The sequence below is a fragment of the Nicotiana tabacum genome, chromosome 15 (assembly GCF_000715075.1).
Source record: "Nicotiana tabacum cultivar K326 chromosome 15, ASM71507v2, whole genome shotgun sequence".
In the NCBI taxonomy this organism is placed as follows: domain Eukaryota; kingdom Viridiplantae; phylum Streptophyta; class Magnoliopsida; order Solanales; family Solanaceae; genus Nicotiana; species Nicotiana tabacum.
Genome location: NC_134094.1, coordinates 91,514,380 through 91,529,473, shown reverse-complemented (window position 1 = coordinate 91,529,473; position 15,094 = coordinate 91,514,380). Strand labels below are relative to the sequence as shown.

The 15,094-nt window shown below is 35.5% G+C and overlaps 3 protein-coding genes across 15 annotated transcripts; 1 reads left to right on the top strand and 2 right to left on the bottom strand.

Moving 5' to 3' along the window:
- Nucleotides 1-2,530: 2,530 nt before the first annotated feature.
- On the bottom strand, nt 2,531-3,207 carry LOC107824469 (uncharacterized protein C6G9.01c). The gene has a single exon (XM_016651240.2). It carries the CDS (start codon nt 3,056-3,058, stop codon nt 2,666-2,668), a length of 393 nt encoding a protein of 130 aa, XP_016506726.1. The 5' UTR covers nt 3,059-3,207; the 3' UTR covers nt 2,531-2,665.
- A 926-nt stretch (nt 3,208-4,133) lies between these two features.
- On the bottom strand, nt 4,134-10,305 carry LOC107824466 (serine hydroxymethyltransferase 3, chloroplastic). Of its 12 annotated transcripts, none has more exons than XM_016651235.2 (12): nt 10,164-10,305; nt 8,922-9,143; nt 7,722-7,917; nt 7,358-7,532; nt 7,158-7,275; nt 6,952-7,064; nt 6,715-6,837; nt 5,992-6,096; nt 5,544-5,630; nt 5,357-5,464; nt 4,871-4,943; nt 4,134-4,792 (listed from the first exon to the last, which is right to left on the bottom strand). In XM_016651235.2, exons 2-12 carry the CDS (start codon nt 9,136-9,138, stop codon nt 4,518-4,520), a joined length of 1,590 nt encoding a protein of 529 aa, XP_016506721.1. In that variant the 5' UTR covers nt 9,139-9,143; nt 10,164-10,305; the 3' UTR covers nt 4,134-4,517. The 12 variants fall into 12 exon arrangements, with proteins under 12 accessions (XP_016506721.1, XP_016506717.1, XP_075087100.1 ...); XM_016651231.2 differs by having other exon boundaries at nt 8,922-9,172; nt 10,164-10,297; XM_075230999.1 differs by having other exon boundaries at nt 8,922-9,178; nt 10,037-10,176.
- LOC107824468 (uncharacterized) lies at nt 9,785-14,610 on the top strand. Of its 2 annotated transcripts, none has more exons than XM_016651237.2 (3): nt 9,785-10,218; nt 12,404-12,616; nt 14,033-14,610. In XM_016651237.2, the coding sequence occupies exons 1-3, from the start codon at nt 9,886-9,888 to the stop codon at nt 14,378-14,380; spliced, it is 894 nt and encodes a 297-aa protein (XP_016506723.2). In that variant the 5' UTR covers nt 9,785-9,885; the 3' UTR covers nt 14,381-14,610. The 2 variants fall into 2 exon arrangements, with proteins under 2 accessions (XP_016506723.2, XP_016506725.2); XM_016651239.2 differs by having other exon boundaries at nt 9,792-10,218; nt 12,455-12,616.
- Nucleotides 14,611-15,094: the final 484 nt, after the last annotated feature.

Sequence of the window (15,094 nt, the reverse complement as noted above, 5' to 3'; positions counted from 1 at the left end):
TTGTCTTAGTGCACATCATCATCATCATCATTGTTATTGTGCATCATTGTCAGTTGTTTTTTTAATAACCGCAATGTCCGATCCAACTTGCACACGCCTCGACTAATTTTATCTCTCACCAACACAGGTACCGAGTAACTCGATCCACCAAAGTTTTGGACATATAAGAAGAAATTACCTAGTATTTTTGCTTCCGCTGGTATTTGAACTTGAGACCTCATGATTTTCAACTCACTTCATTGACCACTAAGTCACACCCTTAGGTGCTCGTCTGTTATCATTATCCCTGGATTAGTCAATTATGGACATTGTGCTTTCCTAAGTTGCGGGAGATTGTAGTCGTAACATCAATTAAAAGAAAAATTGCAGGCCTGAAACAGTTTAGTGTCAAAAGAGGTGCTATTTTCCCATGTGTGTGAGCTGCATTAATTAATCTGCACAACAGCAGGAAACATTCAAGTGAAAGAACATAGCGATTACTGTAGGAACAACACAAGGGGAAGCAGCACAGAACTACTGCTCACTGTTTTTGCGTAAGAATAGCCATCCATTTCCATCAACTTCAGAGAGTATATATGACAATGATTTTCTCAGCAGGTCTGGAATTCCTTAACACTAAAGTGTACAATTAAGTCTCCCAGATCAAACAAGCATCAACCACTCATCAGGCAAATTTTATTCACGAGAACCGGACTGCAAGCTAAAATTCTAAATAACCTGTGTTGCTTCTATGCTTTGGCGCTTGGAAGAACAATTCAAATGCAATAAAAGTTAGGTGGATTGAGCTAATTTTGAGTTTAGTTGAAAGAAAACGTAACTAGTTTTTCACACAATCGGGCAATTTGATTGCGCAGAGCAGATTTCCAAATATAAGGTACAACATGCAAGTCAAAAATATAAAATAAGACTAGGCTATATAAGCTATTCATTCTAATATTATCGAGAGAAACCAAGTTCGGACGAAACAGCAGCTGAGTTAATCCAAGACTGAGGTGCTGTCTCATGAGACACTTTTAAGTTTATAGAATTTACAGGAGACTTGAAAGTCTGGCAAGGTTTTCTGCATAGTTGAGCTCACTTCTCTCTTCTAGGCTTGGAAGATGAGTTAGGTGGTAAAACAAAAGCTGAGTAAACCGGCTAGATGAGTTTTTCAGCTATATAAAGAAGAAAGCATCTACTTTACCAAATGGACAAAAAAAAAGCTGTGATGCTCATAGTGTTATATAATATACTTTTTACATGTTTAGGTTAATTTTTGACTTTATCCCTCTCACTGTGATTAATACAATCCCACAATTCACAATTGTAGGTTAGGTTTTTCACAACAGCCTTATTTTCTCTCCTCTTTCCAGCTGCACAGTCCCTCCTCCCTCTCCTCACTGTCACTGGTGATTCCGACAAAAATTCCAGCTTTCCCTCCATTATACTATTACGCGCCATTCTGTCTGCCTTCCCAGATTGTTCTGCTTGCCATCAGTATGCTGCCTGCACCATTCTCGAGCCTTCAACTTGCTAGTTTTGCTCCCAGCCCATTAATTTTTCTCCTTTCAATTCTTTTCTTCTTGTCATGTTTGGACCCTTTCTTTCTTCAGATCAAAGACCGTATTCCTAAAATGCTGCATTAGAAAAAACTACATGAAGAGGGTTCATCTTTGTAACATGGTGCTGGAAATATTGGCCAGATCTGTGGCTCCAAACTCCAACAAACTTCCACCTTCCCCGGACGATGAACCATCTTCATGACTTCATCAGATCATCAAATAATGAGATACTACCTCACATGGACCCATGCAATGATCCATATGGGCTTATCCTGATTGTCGCAATGCTTGGGTAACACCAAAAAAGCACTTCCTACACTAAGAATGGGGACCTAATACTGATGTTTATAGGCAAGCTTCGTTAGCTTGTCCATCCAATAGGCGAATCCAGGATTTAAACTCTATGGGTTCAATCTTTAAAGTTATAAGCATTGAAGCCATTATATTTTTTAAATTATGGGTTCATACACTATTTGTTGCAGTTCTAGCGAATTTTTACATATAAATTTATGCTCCGTATCGAAAGTTATAGGTTCAATTGAACCCGTCCCCATATTGCTACATCCACCCCTGCCACCCATCAACCACAAGTGTTTACAGTAAAGAACAATTCATTGTACTTATACAGGTCTACCTATCTCCTCTGATGCCTTTGCTAGCATACCATCTTACATGAGATCGTCTCTGACTTTTGCAAAGTTATGACCAGTGCTGATTATATATATATGAAGCCCATCTTGGTGCAACCTCTAATGCAGAAAGGGAAAACCACAAGTACATCCATTTGCACTAGAAACAACAAATGAAAAACTCAAAGCAGTATTCCCCTTATCTATGTTATATGAGCCAGGTACATTCGGTTTTTTGTCAACTTTTAGTGTATTTTGAACAATTCCACGAATACACATAACCATGATGCACTCGTTCGATACAAAGTTGTGTGTAAATTGACTGTTGATAATGCACCAGCAGACTAACTATTTTAAGTCTAAACATAAAATTTCTCATACATTCCAGAAAAATTGTACGCTAGTCAGCCAAAGAGAACAAAATTCCATCCTAAACTATATAACTTCACTACAAACTGATAGTTCATTTAATTTAAATGATTCCAGCAGAATTCACTAAAAACAACAGTCACAATCAAATGGGCAAAGTGAGGTACCTCCACCATCGGACTTTCCCAAACCCAACTCCTCTTCCGTGTATATCGTTAACCCATCCGCCGTCTTTTTCCTCTGTCGACGTGGCGGCTCAGATAACACGTTAGGAACTCTACTATTACTACTTTTATCTTTGCTTTTCTTCAGCTTTTTTGGCTCTGTAATGGAATCTCCGCTTGATTTTGATTTTTCTAGTTGTTCCGGTTTCTTCCTCTTTTTTCCAGCAAATATTTCGTCGATTTCATTGCCTGATTTTTTTGGTTTAGAAGAAGGAGTTGGTTTCAACTTTTCTACAACAGGACTTGCTGTTGCATCCACTGGTTTAGGCTTCTTAGAATTACTCTTTTTTGGCATCCTTAGCTACAAAAATTATGGAAATGTAGGGTTTCCTATTCAGCAAATCGTGAAGAATTTACCTGTGATTTATTGCGAGTGTGTTCTTCTTTCTATCTTAAACCCTAGCTTCTAATGCACGGCCCACATATAGGTACCCTATGTCCCTCTTCGATTTTAAAACTTTTTTAAAGTTAACGTAATTGGTAGTATTTGTTCAAATCTAAATTTCTACTTCCACTCTTCTAATTTGTTTCATATTGTTTGATTCGTGGCTATGTTTAAAAAAGCGAGTACTCGTTTTAAAACTTTTGCTCATAAACACAGTATAATACTTATGTCTATAAATAGATGTCAAGATTTGATGTTTATAGGTTATAGATTCTAATCAGTTTTGAGATTCTAAATTAATAATTTATACAAAATAAATCTCTTTAGACAAATACAGAGTTTGAACCAAAGTAACTAGTTCGGCCGAACCCGTACCCTATACAATAGCTCCGCCCCTATTTATAAAACTTTAAAAATTTATGGTATAAACATATTATAATATTTGTGTAATCATAAAAATTTCTTATTTAAAATAAAATAAAAAATTTAAAATTAATTATTTTTAAATATATAAATATGTCATTCTTTTTATAATAGACTAATAAATAAATCTCAAACAAATTGGAACAAAGAAAGTTTTTACATAATACAAGGAGTGTGTGTAACCATGTTACATTGTTTAAGGACATGAGCTAATCCCAAATGAATTAGAAAGGGGGGAAAATCTAATATGCCGCTGTATATATTATTCTGGATTAATTTCATAGATGATTACTTTTTTCTTTTAAAGTGTTCTACACTCAGACAATCAAGTCCATGCCGATTTTCATCTGTTTCTTAACGAGGATCATCTCCCCTTATTTCATATAACATCAAACAAGTACAGCTTATTAGTGTCTTTGAAAAGAATTGCTATCATAAACTTTGCTTTTAAAGTTGAAAGTCAAACCTTATTTGATGGAAGTCTCCTAGCAATACCCAAAATCTCTATTTTAAACTTTTCACATTGAAAAAGTATCTTTTAAGAAAATAGTGATCACATAAATTTTCAAAAGGCCCTGCACTCCTGCTGAGGAATACATAAGCAAGATGACATAACTACATGCACATTTACAAAGCATTCTATATCTTTACAGTTCAGTATAATCAAATTGAACCAGAATAACATAACTATTCAGGTGCATTGCAACCTGATGATATCCTGCTATTCTCAGATTTTCCTTTTTTAAATCCCAAAAGAAGGGGTACAACAGTTCGATAAACCACTTTATTTTCCAAGACAACAGGAACTGATTATCTTAAGGCAAAACTATTATACATATCAGTCATGACATTACCCCACATTAAGAAATGGCAAAATGTTTGCCTGTTATACAGTTTTTGGGACCAGTTTGCTATTGGAAGCAATTGAGTCTCCCCAAATGTTTCTTCACAAGCCGGGCAATGGGTATTGGGTTGTCAAAGCTTCAACTCTTCTTTGCAAATTTAACACCTTATCGATCAAAGGGAACTCCGGTGAAGTAACAAACTTCAAGAAATCTTGAAGCTTTGAACCAGAGACTAACTTCTTGGCCTCAAGAGTTATCTGCACACCCTCATTAATGAAGTCTGCAACTGTTACAAATTCCTTCTCAGAGAAACCTCGAGTGGTCATTGCAGGTGAACCTATGCGTATACCACCAGGCACTAGTGCACTTTTATCACCTACAGTTTCATTGATGGTATAAGGACAAGATAATAAGTGGCAATAACAAATAGCAATGGTTAAGCTACTATACTTACCGGGTACTGAATTCTTATTGAGCGTGATTGATGCCATGTCAAGTATTTTCTCCACTCTAGCACCATCAGTACCCTAATTGACAAATGCAGACTGGTTAATCGAAGTTTATAAGAAAAGGTTGGTTGTATCTTGGTGCTTGTAGCTGGTAATAAACATATATTAACACATAAAAGGCAGAAGGATCCTTTATAGAGCTTACCTACCCATCTTAACTATTTCATATGGAAACACTAATCAGCCAAATAATCATTCTTTATATAATTCAATATTTTAACAATTACGTATGCATCCATTTCAGTTACCCTCTAACTACCAAATTTCGAAAAAAATTCTTCAAGAGGTAATCAACAAAACAGTATGCGATGGTGCTTATAGTTTAGTAGTACATTCACCACTATTGAGATACCAGTATCTTCGCATGTCCTAGTTAATATTTCTGTTGAAAAGATAACTGGACAAGAAACAGTGCAAAATGCAGAACTTACTAAGGGCCTGAGATCCACTAGAACCAAATGATTGTCAGTTCCTCCAGAAACCAGCTTGTACCCCAACTCCGTTAACCGGCTTGCAAGAGCTCTACAGTTAGAGACCACCTGGAAGCATAAACAGCATATGAATTATATTTCCCGCATAAATGGCCACAATCTAGTGAAAAGACAGGAATATGCATGCCTTGTGCTGATAAGCCTTGAAATCAGGTGATTTGGCATACTTCAAGCAAACAGCTAATCCTCCAATTGTGTGATTATGCGGGCCACCCTGTGAAGACAAGCAATGCTATTGCTAGTCAAACTCATCCACATTATATTAACATATCCAAAAGGTCAAAATGGCATTGGTAGGTTTTAACAATCAAGGGAACTAAAGACAAAATGTGAAGTAAAATAGTGTACGATGCCCATGGCTTTGATCTAGTGGTAAGAGCGCAGCATGTGATGTGTGGATTAGGCGCACGTCACAGGTTCAAGCCTTGCCACAGACAAACGCCTGGTATTTAAGTGGAGAAGGGTAGAGAGGCAAGCCCATTATCGATCGAGTTTTAAACGGTGCCCTACTGGCCCTCGGGGATTTCAAAGTTACCAAAAATAAAAACATACTGTTGATAGAAGACAAAACTGACCTGCAACCCAGGAAAAACAGCATTGTTGATGGCAGTTTCCAAATCAACACCTAGAATGGGATCTTTCTTGAAGAATATCATTCCTCCTCTAGGACCTCTCAGAGACTGAACAAAGTAGTGCAACTTAGGGCCATTTTTATCAAGAAAAATACTCCAACAACACAATGAAAAGCTTTCTAAACCCACAGAATATTAGAGTTTATGGATGAAGTAGGTAGTCTTTTAAGTATGTTACCTTTTCCAATGAAGACCTACTAGGTTTAGAAAATATGTAAATCTATAATTTAACTTTACACTGCATGATGTAACCCACATTCCTCAGGCAGCTGGTCTGAGCATTTCAGCCCATTTCCAACAGTAACAACAATTTGACAGCCCCAATAAAAACTATGAAAACTATAAGAGAATTTTAAGTTCTAACTGAGATCATCTTATCTTATTCCCACAAATTACTGAAAGTCCTCTTAGCTCCGGAAATTTGAAAAAATGACAGAATTCATATGTTCTTGGAACAGAGGATCAGCTTAATTACTTGAATCTGGACAGAGATGAATGGCCATGTTAATCAGGGCAGTGAAAATAAAACTAGAAAAGATTATTTTTGTATTTCATAAGTTTCTGTTTGTCTTTTCTGTGGTTTATTAAAATTGTCTTTTTGAGTGGTGGAAGGGGCTTGGATGGCTACTGGACAGAACTCCATTAGGAAGAAAATATAAATCATACCTTGTGAGTAGTCGTTGTAACAATGTCACAGTATTCAAATGGATTAGCAACTACAGAGGTGGCAACAAGCCCACTAATGTGAGCCATATCCATCATGAGAAAGGCTCCAACAGCATCTGCTATCTTCGGTACGTGTCACAAAAGAAATAATTAGATGCAGAAAACAAAAATATCAACAGGGAGAAATTATCATAGCGGAGCAGTAACTCCAACTAGCAAACTCCAAACAATATATACCTTTCTCATACGAGGATAATCAAAATCTCGGGGATATGCACTAGCACCGGCAATAATAAGTTTTGGCCGAAAAAGGATTGCCGTTTTCTCAAGCATTTCATAATCAACAAGTCCTGTTTAAAGTCAAAAAGAACTTCCTATTGAATGACAACTCTAGTTAAGAGTCTAAATTCATCTATTAAGAATTTAATATAGGCATGCAGTACCTGAAGATTCATCAAGCCGATAAGGCATGGATTCAAAGTAAATAGATGTGCCTGAAACTCGTCTTTTAGGAGTCATAAATCCATGGGACAAATGACCTCCATGAGGTAAGTCCAATCCCTAAGTGAATTACAATGAAAAATGATAAATATCAATCCACGCAAATCTATAAGACCAAAGGAAGAGGCTGCTTACAACTAACCATGATCCGGTCATGTGGATTAAGAATTGCTGTATAAACTTCAAAATTTGCTGGAGAGCCAGATAGTGGTTGAACATTGACACCCCACTGTTTTCCATCTAAGTTAAAGGCTGCCAAAGCCCTCTCTTGACAGAGTATTTCTAACTCGTCAATGTACTCGTTTCCACCATAATATCTGAGATGAAAAAGGAATTTATTTACGAAAACAGAGGATGGACATTGTTAAAGAAGCTACATAAAAGAAGAAAAAATGGGTTCACTACCATGAAGGGATTCATGTTTCGCATCAAATAAACATACCACACAAAAAATAAATAATAAAGAAAAAACAATGATGCTTTTTTTTGGTAGGGATAAAATTCACCTTTTGCCTGGTAGTCCTTCAGAGTATTTGTTTGTAAGGCAAGAACCCACTGCCTCCATCACTGCTCGAGATGTGAAATTCTCAGAGGCAATAAGCTCTAAGCTCCGAAATTGGCGTTCCTTCTCTTTGTCAATAATACCACGAACTTCAGGATCAGCTTCAGCCAATTCATAGTCTATAAAGCTGCTCCCAGCACCTAGAAAGTACAGTGGCCAACTTTAAGTAACAGAGTAAACGAATAAGCTATAAGAAGAAGGAGCCAAAATTCCAATTCATCAACTTCAACTATGATATACCGCTGGAATAAGGGAATGAAAGCACCAAGAAGTGGCTTGATTACTACGAACTAACATAGGAAGGAAAAGGAAGGAAAAATAATGCAATTACAAGAACTATGGAGAGATTCCAAATTACAAAAATTGCATTCATATTCGTCCACAAAGAAATGCATGACAAACATGAAATAATTTAGCTAACCCCAACTTGTTTGGGATTGAGGCATAGTTGTTGTTTTATAACTTTTGAGTTCTGCCAAATGCCAATAATGTCATTACCCTGGGTTGATTTCATAAACATTATAAGACCAAAAGGCTGATGGAAGAAAAAGAGCATTCCCTACAGAAGTAGGTATAAACACATGAATAGAAGTCAAAACAATAAGTCCTTTATATAATTGATTCAAGCGCTTCTAGCATATATAGCAGTTAAATATCTAATCTTTTAACGTGTGAATTAGCTAATCTGGTTTAGAGTATAATATAATTCAAATTTAGACAAAAATCTAAAAAAACCATCTTTATACTGCCAGCATGATATAGGAGCACAAAACATAGGCAACTAGACAAAAACATATATCAAGATAACATCAATTTTGCACTAACAATCCAAAATATATATGAAAGGGAGCCTTGGTGCAATGGTAAGAGTTGTCGTAGTTTGACCAGGAGGTCACAGGTTCAAGACGTGAAAACAGTCCCTTGCAGAAATAGCACAGTAAGGTTGCACACAATAGTTAGTGCACCGGGTTACCTTCTTAATCCTCTTCATACATAACTAAAGATAGGAATAAACAAAGAATAAAGATAGAACCACAGTTTATTCATGAGATTATGAGATGTAACCCCTTCAAATGAATCAAATACAAATACTAAAACACAAACTGGAGCCAAGAAAAAGCAAAAACAAAAGTTTGAAAATTACCTGCCATTTCTGGGATAGGAACAGAAACAGAAGAAGGAGGCCTTCCTGTGACCAAGCTCCCTTCAAGTTGAGAGGCTCCGCAAGGCTTAACAGAGCATAATTTAACCATCCCATTTAATTTTATCATTTCACCTTTTAAAGGAAAAGCTGATCCTTTAACCCACACAGGTTGCTGAATAAAAGAACCCATCACTGCAGCTCCACAGCAAGCCTCCATATATACTGTAGCAAGACTAAAACTTCATTAAATCCTGCAACTTAATTAAGATAAGTTAAATTACTTCAAAAACAGCAAATTTGATGCAAACACTCTTAGTCTGCTTTTATCAACAAAAAGAAAAGGCTTTTCATTTTTAATAACTAATAAACAAAAAAATAATCATAAAAAATGATGAGAAAACATTCAAATAATTCAAATTTTGTAAATTATTTAAAAAGTCAATACAGGAACTCACAATTCGAAGTTCAAAAAATTGCTGCACAGATAAGGTTTTTTTTACCCTATCAGATATAGATATTCAGGTTCTGTTGCGGTGCTCTGTGTTTCTTACCTAGTATAAATATAAAGTAGTTTTATAAGCTAAAGGAGAAGAGAAGATAAACCCTAGCTCAGTTACAGCGTATATGGAAAAGCGCGCGCCGAATATTGGAATTTCTTAAAAACAGGTTCTGTGACCATGGTCTAATGGTCCGTATACTTTCCGAAAGAATTCAGTGTATTTAAACAAACTAACCACGTATTGGAGAAATCCATTTTACGTTGTAATTTGCTCTGTCCCTACAAATATTACGTTTACTTTTTTATTTTATTATTAATTACATATTTTTATAATTACATAAAATATCACAAATTTCAAAATCTGAGTCTATGTAAAAAGGTTATTCCCTTTGTTCCAATAACACTTATAGTTTTTTCGAGATTAAAGACTATCGGTGCATATAACTAAATATTAGTAAAGTTGATATGGAAGAAGCGAAACACAAAATCCCCCAAAAGAAAAACCCGAAGGAAACAGAGAGAGTGTTGAGGACAGAGGGGAAAATGGAGGGAGTAGAAGGACAGGGCTCAAATCGTTACACTCTACAACCAAGTCGATTAGCAAGCGAAGACATACTATTGTGTGTAGATGTAGACAGCGAATCACTGGTTGAAATGAAGGTTTCGGTTGCGGGTGGGCGACCTTATAGCAGATTAGACTCCATTAAGCAAGCCATCATTCTCTTTATCAACGCTAAGCTTACCATTAACCCAGATCACCGTTTCGCTTTTGCTGCTCTTGGCAAATCCGCTTTTTGGGTATCCTCTTTCTTCGAATCTCTCTTTCTTACTCCATCACCATCCTTCCTAGCAGTCACCTCATAAATTACTTTTTAGTATGTCTCAGAAATGGTAAGTACTCCTCTTAAATTTATATAACACACTTTCCTTATTATTGCATATAAAAAATATATATATATTCACATTTCTATATTCAAAAATAATTTAACTTTAAAAATTTTATTTTACCAACTTTATAACTATTGCCTCTTAAGTTTTTAGCACGATTTTTTTTCCTTAATTCGTGCCGACATAAGCGGATTCAAGATTTAAACGCTATGAGTTCAGAAATTTTTAGCATTGAACTCATTATATTTTTAAAGTTATGGGTTCAAATTTACTATTTGTTGCAATTTTAGTAGATTTTACACATAAATTTATGCTCCGCGTCGAAAGTTATGGTTCAGTTGAACCCGTCACCTATAGGCTACATACGCCCGTGCGTGCCGAGTCAAATAACCTCATATGCGGATGGAGTACTATATTTCTATATTTAAAATTAATTTAACTTTAAGTTTTCCAATTACTCTTAACGAATACTATCTATTTCAAGAATAATACATTTCTATATTCAGAAACAGTTTAAATAAATTTAAATATCTCACTATTTTCTCTTTATTTTCTTTTGTAGAACTCTCCTCCGTGAGTTATGTGATACTCTTTTCTTTTTAAGAATTTCCTAAAAAGCATGATATATTTCTATATTTTGAAATAATTTAACTTTATACATTTTTCCCTTAATAACATGATATATAATCACACAAATATTATAACTTGTTTTAGGTCACAAATATTATAACTTGTTTTAGATCACAAATTATAAAAGTCTTGTTTTTCTTTCTTAATAAAAGTTGTGTCCCCAGTCAAACAACATTGGGATGGAGGGAGTAATAATTTCGTGGTGCTAATAGATTGCTGGTTGAACTTTGACTTAGGTAATGCTCATAATATATTAGAATGCCAGATACTCATATGCAATTGTTGAATATTTTGATTTTGCTATCTTTCCATAGTGATACTTGTTCTTTTTCAAAAAAATTAAAGTAATTGGACAGGCCTTTTTCTTTGTTGTGGCTTAATACGAGGCAATTATGATATTTCCAATCAAAGAGCAAGGAGAACATTCACAAGCTGAACTGCAATAGTATTTCCTTTGTCTTGTTGTTGTAAAACGCAAAATGTATATGATACAATTATGTTAATACTTGATAGACTTTCTCGGTGACCTTGCTGACTAGGCTCAGAGGCGGAGCCAGAATTTTAACCTTATGGGTTCTGAATTTTAGAGCAACGACTTCAAGTGTTAGTGAATGGATTCTAAATTTAATATCTGTACATATTTAATGCATTCTAAACACCAAATACACTGTTTGAGCAAAAACTATTGGGTTCGATCGAACCCGTAGTTTGGCTTGTGTCTCTGCCTCTGACCAGACTACTGGATTTTTGTAATGCTCCTGTTGCAAGACCATCGCAGTGCTGCTGATTAATAAAATTTTGCTTACCTATCCCGAAAAAGAAAAAAGGATAAGAAGGAAAATTAATTCATGTTATCACATTCGCTTTTACTCTGGTTCAATTGGTGGACTATACTAAGCTTGTTTTTTGTTTCTTATATGTGGCATTTGATGGAAGATTACCAGTTACCGTAGCTTGATTAAGTAAAATTTTCACTAGCCAGGAGTTGACATTACTTTTTAATTTCTCATACAAACATATCGAATAAGTTTTAACATTAGCGTTTTGGTTAAAAACTATGTAATGCTCATTCTTTCCTTATTGTTTACAACTTGTCAAACTTAATTACTGCAAGCTTAGAACATATTGCTGTCACTGATAGGAATACTTGCTTCTTAGTATGAAAAATTAGTATGAGGAAGTTTGTAAAAGAGTGTGAATGATTGTTGAATATCTCCTTAACTTTGATGCACTTTCTTCTCATTTTTCCCCTTTGCTACTGTGATGTATTATTTGATGTATGACTTTCTAACAATACTGCGGAATTATGTTAGCTTTTATTGATGGCTTCCCAAATACCTGTTCTGCAAACATTTTTATGTTTTTATTATAGTAAAATTTCATTAAAACTTTTATGGATTTGCTTAAGTTATGTTTTCATCTCCGTATCTCCTTCCTGTTCCATTTTACTGGTGGGGAAAGTTAGGTGGCTGTAGAATTGAATTGGAATCATCTTCTCAATTTTCTATTCGTGAAGGTTCGGAAAGAGTTTACTAGTGACATTGACTCGGCAATTTCTGCATGTCGGGGTATCACAGCAGTCGATTCACCTTGTGGCCATGCAGACCTTACTCAACTATTTCGGGTGGCAGCTCATGAAGCCAAAAAGTCACGTGCACAAAATCGGATACTCAGGGTGGTAAGGATGTGATTAGCAATCACCAAAATTTGTCTTTGCATTTTATTTGCTTTGGGGCATCTGTTGCTTAACCTTTGATATTGGAGAAAGTTAACATTTGGTTTGCCAAGAAATTCATAGAGGCTACTTTGCATATGAATGACACGCTTGGTAAATCAGCTACTCATTTTTGGTCTGATGTAATGAACCAATGTGTTATATTCTGTAGAATTATTTCTTAGCTTTTAGTCAATTCAAGAAAAATGGCTTTGCTTCGTCATGTAGTTGAAACTGTTGAAGCAATAAGTAATGGTATAGAAAAGAAAAAAAGTAATGGTATAGGAGTTACCCTGTAGTTGTCAACTACCTGTTGGAGTGAATTATGGTTGTGAAGCATTCTTTTGCATAAATTACTTTCAAATTGGATCCTTGTAATTTAGAGACAACACATTGGTCAAAGTAGGGTGATAATACTACTAAACAGGAGTTTATTATCCTTTGGCAAACAGGGGTGTTATGAACTAAGAGCTCTTCAGAAGCTTGAAGTAAAGTAAACTTTTCAAATATGATAGTGGGTTTTAGGTAGTTGCTAATCATGAGGGACAGTATGCAGAAAAGCTAGAGAAGAAGGGAAGGTAAATTTCTTGAAATCACATGAATTTATTAAGGTTACAGCAGTTCAGATTGGTGTTAGTTGGGTGTGAGCTCCATCTGACAAGGATAACATATAGGGTTTGTCAAGTCAAATGAAGGATGCAGCTGACGTAGATTCAGGTGTCTATATGCATAGAAATATCTTTTACTTCCTTTAGAGAAGTCTTAACTTGCATCAAAGGTCATACTGCAAGCATAATCACCAGCTGTCACCTCCTTCGGCTTTATACAAGAAATCCTAACTACTACAGTGTAACCCAAAAGTAATTTCCTTTAGATAATTTGATCAATGGCTAGTGCTTGCGTGTTAAGTGTACAGTTGAGTTGTGTGTGCAGGTTCTTCTATTCTTTCATGTCTATGGTAATTGCTAACACGCCACATGCGGATACTAATATGTCGGTTACTATAGCAAAAGTTAGAAGTACTGCATAGTTCAGTGACAGAATGTCTGAAATTACTTCAAAAGCCTGTGTATGGATGCTTTACGAATATTTTGAATACTTGGTCTTTAGAGTGCCTACTAGATCTTTCTTTCTCTGGCTGGTCATGGATCTACATTTTCTGTGTCTTGTGGCATCTAAAGAGGTGTTTACCTTCGTGACATTTGGTCGTTCTCATTTTCTTTGGTCTATCTAATATTTACAGAGTTTGAACCATTCCACTAAATGCTTTCTTCTGAATGAACATTTTCGTAAAGCATCCGATGCTTGCAAATTTAATTCTCATTCTATACATCTAGTTACCAGAAAGTGTTAACATGTTCTTTTCTCATTATTATGCAGATACTTCTATATTGTAGGTCATCTATACCACCACAGCATCAATGGCCTGCTACCCAAAAACTCTTCACTTTGGACGTAGTTTACCTTCATGACAAGCCTGGACCTGACAATTGCCCTCAAAAGGTGTATGATGCCCTCGTGGAGGCCCTCGAACACGTTAGTGAATATGAGGGTTACATATTTGAGAGTGGTCAGGGGCTTACTCGTGTCCTCTTCCGTCATATTTGTACGCTCTTGTCCCACCCTCAGCAACGTTGCGTGCAAGATGACCTTGACATTCCCAGGTCTCTTACAAAGAAGTCAGTTACGGTTGACTCAGCTCCAGCTGATGAAAATGCTGCTCTCTAACCAATGATACGTATTGTAAACAAATCAAAGCAACTCTCCCTGGTTGTGTTGTTTTTCGTCCTTCTTGTTCTAGTGTTCTGTGGAGGACTAATCTGGACAGGGTACTCTGGTCAACTATGTAACCCCCCCCCCCCAATGCACCTGTCTCTTCCTGTATAGTAATCTTTTTGTTGCTATGTCTAAAGTCTAAACCAATCTAAGAATATAAATGTATCAGGGTTGATGAGCTCTATCCTCTCTTGGTCATGGCAAAATCATCTGATGTGCTGTTATTTTCACTGGTCTATGGCCCTTTCTATTTCTTTTACTTTAGAATTGGTTCTTCAGGCCGAAGAATAAAACTTGGGGGTTAAATTTTATGTGTAGTCATTCATCATCTGCGTTCATTACCCAAAAGTCACTTTTCTTTTTTTTGTTACGTAAAAGTCATTTAATTTTGTGTTCATTACCTAAAAGTCATTTTTTTTCTTACACAAAAATCATTTTACTATGCTCTAGTTATTACAATAGTCACTTTGACTAGATTTTATAAAACTTTTACCTGAAAAGTCTATCGTGCCCTTGACATTATAAATCCCCCATTTATGTAATATCTTCTATATATATATTATATAATATATATTTACCTATGTATTTTACTTATAATTAAAATAATTTAAAGTTCATTTATTAATTATTTTTATAATATATTTGTGCATGTAATTTTTTCTTAAC